The following is an 8,481-nucleotide window of genomic DNA, read 5'->3' as shown; positions in this document are numbered from 1 at the left end:
GCCGCGCCCCGCCTCGCCCCGCCGCGCCCCGCCGCGCCCCGCGACAACGGCCCCGGACCTCTCTCCGTACTTGTTAGGCTAGCTACCGAGTGAGAGGCTAATTGAAGCTCCGTCGCGCGTGCGCTGCGCCGGGCGCCTATCTTTTATTCAAAACGTTTGAGACAGTCGGAGTACGGTGCGTCATTTCCATTTAATAATCCGCCACGTGCGACGACATTCGTCTACTTTTTTTTTTCCATCCGCCCCCTTTCCCTCCCGCCACCGCTTTCCTTCCCCTATTTCGTGTTTATTCATTTTACGGGGCTTTTCGCCGCTGCCTCGCGGCTCGTTTGGCATAAATTGCCTCACGGTTTGAAATCGTTCGCCGGCTGTAATGAGATGGTCAGCTTTTGGACCCCGGGCCGTGTGTCGCGTTGCGCCGCGGGCCGCGGGGAAGATCGGGGGGCACGGCACGACCGTGCACCAGGACTCGGTCGTGTGGACAGGATGGGGAGGGGGGGGCTAACGTGAATGGAATCCCCGCCACGGGTGGGAGGTGAGGTGAGGGGCTGGGTGAGCAGGGGGGTGTCGAACCCCCTCGACACTCCAGACAGTCGCCCCCTCCTCCAGCCGGCCTTGCCCTTGCCCCCCCCCCCTCTCACTTTCTCCTCGTACGAGACGGGCCTACGGGCCCGGCGGCGCGACGTGGCTGGCTCTTTTCTTGTCTGGACGCGAGTCTCGGCTCGGCCCGGCCCGGTCAGTCGCGGTGGAGTCTCTGCTGTGCGCTGAAGTGAGTGACGTCCCCGCCGGCCCCGCCACGCGAACTAGTGTTTGTGTAGCCAGGGAAGTCCCCGCCCCCGCTCCACGGCCCTCTGGAGCAAAGCCGACCCCGTCCCGTGGCTGGACTGTGCTGTGTTGCGCGCAGAGTTTTGCAGTACTTGCCTTGGCAACAGCGTCCCGGTCCCTCTGTGTGTGTTTTGCCATTGGCTGGTGTACACTGCCAGGCGCGGGCCCGGTGCGCGGCGCGGCCTGTAGCTGGCTGGAGGCTCACTTTGCCCGTCCTTTCGACGGAACGGAAATGGTTTCTTTACATGCGTTTTGACCGTCTTGTCCTCGTTATGTGTTGCAGAGTAAGCAACCATGTCAGCTAAAGCCATCCGGGAAGCAACAGGGAAGGACCTCATCAACAAGAACCTGCCCGCCGGAACTGCTGCTGTGAAATGCAACTATGCAGCAATTGATGAGACCACAAACTGGGATGAACTTTTGTTGAAAGAGCCATGGCTGAAGACTCAGGTACATTTGGGTTTTACTACCCTGATTTTAATTCAGTTTTTTGTGAATCGCATGTGTTCTTAACTAGTGCTTTATTTTCATCTATGAATAGAAACTTGTCGCCAAGCCTGATCAGCTCATCAAGCGCCGTGGAAAGCTCGGTCTCATCACAGTCAACACAGACTTTGCTGGTGCAAAACAATGGATTTCTCAGCGAATGGGGAAGGACCAGCTGGTCGGAAAGGCCACTGGCAAGCTCCGTACCTTCATCATTGAACCCTTCATTCCTCACAAGCCTGTGAGTAATGTGATCTGTCAATAATAGTATTAAAATGGTTAAAGTCGTTATAATGTCATTACAATTGAGACTTATTCTTTAACTTTCAGGATGAAGAAGCGTACGTTTGCATCTACTCTCACCGCAACGCAGACACAATTCTCTTCCATCATGAAGGAGGAGTTGATATTGGTGACGTTGATGCCAAGGCCAGCCGATTGGAGGTTCCAGTTGGTGAACCTAATGCGGCTAGTGCGGCCAATATTACTGCCAAGCTTCTTACTAAGATCCCTGCTGCCAAACAACCGTGAGTTCCTATTTTACCTCTGTAAGCTTCTTATCAATTATCAATAATGTCTTAATCTAATTACTTTCTTTATTATTTATCAGAATGGTGGCAAAGTTCATTGAATCTCTATACAATCTGTACACCAACTTGTACTTCACTTACCTGGAAATTAACCCACTTGTCATCACTGCTGACAAAATTTACATCCTTGATCTTGCGGCCAAGCTTGATGCTACTGCAGATTTTATTTGCCGCTCAAAGTGGGGTGAAATTGACTACCCTCCTCCATTTGGACGTGACGCTTACCCAGAGGAAGCTTACATTTCTGATCTAGATGCCAAGAGTGGAGCTTCCCTGAAGGTATAGACACTGATTCTTTTGAGGGCCTCTGGATTCTGTGGAAGTATTTATCTAATCTAGTCTTATGTTCTTCTAGCTGACCATCCTGAACAAGAAGGGACGTATTTGGACCATGGTTGCTGGTGGTGGTGCCTCTGTTATCTACAGTGATGTGATCTGTGATTTGGGAGGTGCATCTGAGCTTGCTAACTATGGAGAGTACAGTGGTGCTCCATCAGAGCAGCAAACTTATGAGTATGCCAAGACTATTCTTTCTTTGATGACTCAAGAAAAGCACCCTGACGGCAAGGTATGATTAAATTTTTTCTGACAAGTATCTTTACACAAGTCTAGAAGAGTTATCACAAGTATTATCTTTAATCATGACAGGTCCTAATCATGGGTGGTGGAATCGCCAATTTTACCAATGTTGCTGCTACATTCAAGGGAATTGTCACTGCCCTTCTTGAGTTCCAACCCAAGTTGGTAGAGCACAAAATTTCCCTGTATGTGCGACGTGCAGGCCCCAACTATCAGGAAGGTTTGAGGTAATTATCTGTCTTGAATTCTAATAGGAAGCATTCCTTTTGGTATGTATTTTTAACTATATGCAAATTTTACGCTTGAATCAATTTAACAGGCGAATGCGTGAAGTTGGTCAGAATCTTGGCATTCCTCTGTTTGTGTTTGGTCCCGAAACTCATATGACCGCCATTGTCGGTATGGCTCTTGGAAAGACCCCAGTTCCCAAGCACTCAGAAGTTGAGTTCGCTACTGCCAACTTCTTGTTGCCTGGTGGCCAGGAGGTGAGTTATTTTAAGGGTTCCTGTTCAGATTTGTCTTGTTGCTTTGTCAAGTTTTCTCAATATTTTTTTTTTTTTTTTTTTCCCTCAGGATTCTCCTCACCCATCTAGGAGAGAGTCTTCTTCTACCGCTCCTCAGCTAGGCCGATTACCATCTCGTGATTTTAGTGGATCTGTTAATGTAGCTGCCGCTAAAGGTGATGCATTCAAGCCCATGGTTCACAATAAGACAAAGGCTATTATCTGGGGCATGCAGACCCGAGCTGTTCAGGTATTTGCAATAGTTTCGTTCTTCCATATTTATTACAAAATTTTCTTGCTAAACCTTTAATTATGTCTTTTGTTTTGTAGAGTGTTTTGGACTTTGATTTCGTCTGCAGTAGACCAGAGCCTAGTGTCGTGGCAATGGTGTATCCTTTCACTGGTGACCACAAGCAGAAGTTCTACTGGGGTCACAAGGAAATTCTTATCCCTGGTATGTCTCAATCACCCAATTATAATGATCATTATTTTATTAATGAAGAGTGTGATCAAATGATGTTCAAATTTACCCCAAATATTTATATCTAACCTTGTCTTTTTTAGTGTACAAAAAAATGAGTGATGCTGCTGCCAAACATCAAAGTGCGGATGTTCTTGTGAACTTTGCATCCTTGCGGTCTGCTTATGAGAGTACTGTTGAGGCAATGAGCTTCCCTCAGGTATATTTGAATATTTTCATTTAGTTCTATCCTTGAGTCTTACATTTTGTAATATCTACTTTAATCTTGTTTTTCTTTTAATTTTTTTCAGTTCAAAACTGTTGCCATCATTGCTGAGGGTATTCCTGAAAATCAGACCCGTCAGCTCATCAAGATTGCCAAGCAGAAGGGTGTGTCTATTATTGGCCCTGCTACAGTTGGTGGTATTAAACCAGGTTGTTTCAAAATTGGTAACACTGGTGGTATGATGGACAATATTCTTCACTCCAAGCTGTATCGCCCTGGAAGGTTAGTAGTTTTGGTTAGCAAATTTATTCTTTGTTTTCCTCAGTTTTGGTATCTCATGTTAACTCTCAATTTTATTTCAGTGTCGCATATGTTTCTCGGTCCGGTGGTATGTCAAACGAGCTGAATAATATTATTTCCAAGGCTACTGATGGTGTTTTTGAGGGTGTGGCTATTGGTGGTGACCGTTACCCTGGCACTACCTTCATGGATCACATCATGAGGTATCAAGCTGATCCTGCTGTCAAGATGATTGTTCTTCTGGGTGAAGTCGGTGGCACTGAAGAGTACGAAGTGTGTGAAGCTTTGAAATCAGGACGTATTTCTAAGCCCCTTGTGGCTTGGTGCATTGGTACTTGCGCTGGTATGTGCAATTCTTTTAATATCAATTTTGTCTTAAAAATACATCTAGCCAAAGGCTTTTTGCTTGAGAGTCTTATCATTTTTCAGGTATGTTTACTTCTGAGGTGCAGTTTGGCCATGCTGGCTCATGTGCCAACTCTGACCGGGAGACAGCAACAGCAAAGAACGATGCCCTCAAGCAGGCTGGAGCAGCTGTTCCCGTTTCCTTTGACACTCTGGGTGATGAGATTCACGAAGTTTATGCCCAGTTGGTGAATAATGGTACCATTGTGCCTGCACCTGAGCAGGCTGCCCCAACTGTTCCTATGGATTACTCATGGGCACGCGTAAGTGAACCATTAGATCACATCGATCTATCCAGTTTAAAACCTGGGTTGTTACTACTGTTTTTAATAATTTTCTACCTTCATGATTATTTACTTTGTTTTAATTCTAGGAACTTGGACTCATTCGAAAACCAGCTTCATTCATGACTAGTATTTGTGATGAGAGAGGACAGGAACTTCTGTATGCTGGCATGCCCATTAGTGATGTGAGTTTTGTTAAACCCTTCCTTGTTTTCTAGATAAATACTCAAACATATCATTTCATTCTTTTTTTTACAAATGTAAACATGGATCTTGTTTGAAAAATTTGATTGTGTTGCATCATAAATTTAATACAATAATTTATGATTTTCTTTATTTCAGGTATTGAAGCAAAACATGGGTATTGGTGGTGTTGTGTCCCTGTTGTGGTTCCAGAGAAGCCTTCCTCCCTATGTTTGCAAATTCTTTGAGATGTGTCTTATGGTAACCGCTGACCACGGACCTGCAGTGTCTGGTGCCCACAACACAATTGTCTGTGCTCGAGCTGGCAAAGATCTAGTTTCCTCATTAGTTTCTGGTCTTCTTACCATTGTAAGTATTGCTAGGAGTTGTCGTTCCTGTTATTTACTTAAATTAATAGTTTTCATCTAGAATAATAACTTTTGAGAAATATATAGTTATCATAAGATGTGAAGTAATCTACTTAGTTATCCACTGTCTTCTAATACCGGTATATTTTTTTGACAGGGTGATAGATTTGGTGGTGCATTGGATGGTGCTGCTAAACAGTTCAGTGAAGCGTATGACTCTGGTGCTATCCCCATGGAATTTGTCAATGACATGCGAAAGAAAGGAAAACTTATCATGGGTATCGGCCACAGGGTGAAATCAGTAAGTGCTAGTCAACTAGAATGTCATAGAAGATTCCTATGCACATACCCATTTTAATGAATCGCCGTTTTTTTCTTCTGCATTAGGTCAACAACCCTGACAAGCGAGTACAGATTATCAAGGAATTTGTCCTTGAGCACTTCCCAGCCACTCCCCTTCTTCACTACGCTCTTGAGGTAGAAAAGCTCACAACATCTAAGAAGCCCAACCTTATCTTAAACGTCGATGGTGTCATTGCTGTTTCATTTGTTGATCTTCTCCGTCATTCTGGATGTTTCTCACGGTAAGACACATCACATCACAATTATAGGACCTGAATCCCTTTTCCTCTAACTGATATTGCTAACTTAATTATATTTTATTCTTATAGGGAGGAAGCTCAGGAATATGTTGAGATGGGATCTATCAACAGCTTGTTTGTTCTTGGACGCAGCATTGGCTTCATTGGTAAGTTTTTTGTCTGCAATGTTGATGAAATGGAAAGTACTTTTGTTTGTCTTCAAAAGCACTAATGTCTACTTTGTATTTTCAGGTCACTACATGGACCAGAAGAGACTGAAGCAAGGCCTGTACCGTCACCCATGGGATGACATTTCTTACATTCTACCTGAGCAGTACAACTGAACATCTTAAAACTTAATAAGAATCTACCAGTACAAATACCATAAGGAGTGCATAGCTACCATTTTTATCAAAGAAACGTTGGCTTTAAATTTTATTTGTAACTTGGCACTTGTATTGCTTTGGTTGACAGTCAATATTAGTGACGAGTTGTTATATCAAGGACAAAAATGTTTATTGTAAGAATGAATGTAGCAGTTCTGTGTGTATTGCACTCTAAAATGCATCAGTGTATTTACAAGAAGTAAGTGCACCGTACCAAATGCATTTATGTTTGCTCCATGTTGGAGTGGTGTGATGAATCAGTCTCGGTTTGTTCCTAGCAAGCTGCAACATTTTGTGAACATACTATGGGAGGATTCATAATGCCATTGTTGTGTACATATGCACTACAGTTTTTTGTGTAGTGTAGTGATACTATTTAAAAGAGCTAATGTAGGGCGGGTGGTCATGAGAGAGTTGACTTCCACTTACTCAGCAAGTCAAATGGCTTGCTGTGATCTGTTTTTATTCATCTGTAAATAGGATTGTTAGTCTGTAATAGTGGGAGTGGACTCGTTTTTATAACTTGGTGTAAGGCTGTTAAAAGCACATGTCTGTGAACGAGTGACAAGTGTGGAGTAGCTCCCTTAGCCCTTTCATCTGCTCTCTTCCACACTTTCACAATAAAATAACTTATTAAAACATTTTATTTTCAATTTATTTTACTTTTCTTAAATCAAAGCTCATAAGAGAGCACAAATTCCTCCACAGTGGAACTTTTTCCATCAAGTATCCAAAAGGTATCTTACAATTATAACCATCCCATGAAGTATATCCAGACCTGAAAGAATATGATTGTTTTATGTAGGTTTAGTAATACATACCTAGTTTACAAAGGGATAAAATTAGCTTTCGGCTACAATTTTGCTGTGGGGAAATTAATACATATCATTGAAAGTCTAAATCCAGACACATATCAAAGAAAATTGTATTTTAATGTTAAGAGTAGAGTGAAAGTACAGCATGATATTAAAATAAAATTTCTACCTCCTTAGGGTGGTTGAATTAAAACAAACTACATGTCTTTGTGTTTCATCTAAAACCCAGGTTCACTTAGTTTCAGACTTACACTGTTTAATCAGTTGTCGACTTAAAATTTATCAAAAGACATTCTTTTGGCATATCACTCAGCCTTGGTATTCAACAAATCATTACAGGATTGAATTGCTGTGATGTATTTGTGCACATCGTCCAAACAGACCCATGTAATGATTGTTGGCTAAACTCTTCAACTTAAGTCAAATTTGATCAAAACGCGAACACCGCACCGCAGGGATCAGGCATTCCGTCGCCCACCTTAACGTCCCTGTTTTTAGACACTCAGTTGTACCGGGTGTCCGTAAGAATACGCGGCAGCTCGATGGGTTGCCTACGCACTAGCGTGCAGGCGCGGAGGCCGCGGGGGGAGCGGTGGAGGTGCGCACCATCCAGCGAATTCCGAACAGACTATAGAGGCGGAATTCGCTGGATGGTGCGCACCTCCACCGCTCCCCACGCGGCCTCCGCGCCTGCACGCTAGTGCGTAGGCAACCCATCGAGCTGCCGCGTATTCTTACGGACACCCGGTACGACTGCACTGATAAAACCACTACAATTCTGTATAACAGGGCCTTAAATGGCGAACCCACATGACTTTTTAAGTCGTTCCTAGTTTTTAATAGCAAATCGTCCATCATAGTTTATTATCCTGATCATTTCACTATTGTCACATGGTACTTCCCTGGCGTTGCCGCCTGGAGCTACACAACGATGCGCGGGACGGGAAGCATCCAGAGACATGGACTCTGGAAGCATCCCCAAAGGATCACAGTCTGGACAAGCAAAGCGGGATTTCCTACCTCAGGAAAGAATCACACCCCTCTCCTCCTGCTCCTCCTCCCCCGCCACCCCGCATTTCCCGCGCCTTCATGGAAACGTAAACAAACAGTCGGCGTTTCTGCCAAATACCGATAATACCTACTCATATAATTGATGATCATAGGATTTTAACCAGAATTTAAGAGTGGACATCGCCGCTCTTCGATATTAATCGCAAGGTATAGTGCTTGATTGTTTCCGGCCCGGAATATTGAATTGTTCCACTCCGGTTATTGTTGTAGGAGGTTAGTGTTCCCCTATGGCTCAAAGTTATTTCCACGCATAATTAAGTTGTAAGTTATTTTTTGAGGCCGAGTAAATGATGCCCGTGATCTAAATAACTTGGGTCACTGTCAGCTTTGTTGAAAAGGTGTGAATGGGTACACTCCTCCAATCGATGCAGTATGTTAAATACTGTTGTAGGTCACTTATTAGGCAAATGGGTGAACTG

At 43.9% G+C, this 8,481-nt stretch overlaps 1 protein-coding gene across 3 annotated transcripts in view; it reads left to right on the top strand.

Annotated features, from left to right (window-relative positions):
• Positions 1 to 6,817, top strand: part of LOC113209811 (ATP-citrate synthase) — a 33,330-nt gene extending 26,513 nt beyond the window's left edge. For 2 of the 3 annotated variants that reach the window (XM_026427516.2, XM_052272558.1), the window contains exons 2-20: positions 1,109 to 1,275; positions 1,367 to 1,552; positions 1,642 to 1,838; positions 1,922 to 2,180; positions 2,257 to 2,469; positions 2,550 to 2,707; positions 2,800 to 2,965; positions 3,054 to 3,233; positions 3,314 to 3,437; positions 3,548 to 3,663; positions 3,755 to 3,951; positions 4,032 to 4,312; positions 4,399 to 4,637; positions 4,748 to 4,843; positions 5,001 to 5,210; positions 5,367 to 5,510; positions 5,597 to 5,793; positions 5,881 to 5,957; positions 6,043 to 6,817. In XM_026427516.2, the coding sequence (XP_026283301.1) occupies positions 1,120 to 1,275; positions 1,367 to 1,552; positions 1,642 to 1,838; positions 1,922 to 2,180; positions 2,257 to 2,469; positions 2,550 to 2,707; positions 2,800 to 2,965; positions 3,054 to 3,233; positions 3,314 to 3,437; positions 3,548 to 3,663; positions 3,755 to 3,951; positions 4,032 to 4,312; positions 4,399 to 4,637; positions 4,748 to 4,843; positions 5,001 to 5,210; positions 5,367 to 5,510; positions 5,597 to 5,793; positions 5,881 to 5,957; positions 6,043 to 6,134 (3,288 nt within the window). In that variant the 5' untranslated portion in view covers positions 1,109 to 1,119 and the 3' untranslated portion in view covers positions 6,135 to 6,817. Of the gene's footprint in view, positions 1 to 746; positions 770 to 1,108; positions 1,276 to 1,366; positions 1,553 to 1,641; positions 1,839 to 1,921; positions 2,181 to 2,256; positions 2,470 to 2,549; positions 2,708 to 2,799; positions 2,966 to 3,053; positions 3,234 to 3,313; positions 3,438 to 3,547; positions 3,664 to 3,754; positions 3,952 to 4,031; positions 4,313 to 4,398; positions 4,638 to 4,747; positions 4,844 to 5,000; positions 5,211 to 5,366; positions 5,511 to 5,596; positions 5,794 to 5,880; positions 5,958 to 6,042 lie in introns of those variants that run through there. The other variant, XM_026427518.2, reaches the window with a different exon arrangement.
• Positions 6,818 to 8,481: the final 1,664 nt, after the last annotated feature.

Source organism: Frankliniella occidentalis, unplaced genomic scaffold (genome assembly GCF_000697945.3).
Source record: "Frankliniella occidentalis isolate FOCC.00 unplaced genomic scaffold, Focc_3.1 Scaffold211, whole genome shotgun sequence".
Classification (NCBI taxonomy): Eukaryota; Metazoa; Arthropoda; class Insecta; order Thysanoptera; family Thripidae; genus Frankliniella; species Frankliniella occidentalis.
The sequence above is the reverse complement of the archived record's forward strand: the minus strand, read 5'-3'. Positions and strand labels throughout refer to the sequence as shown.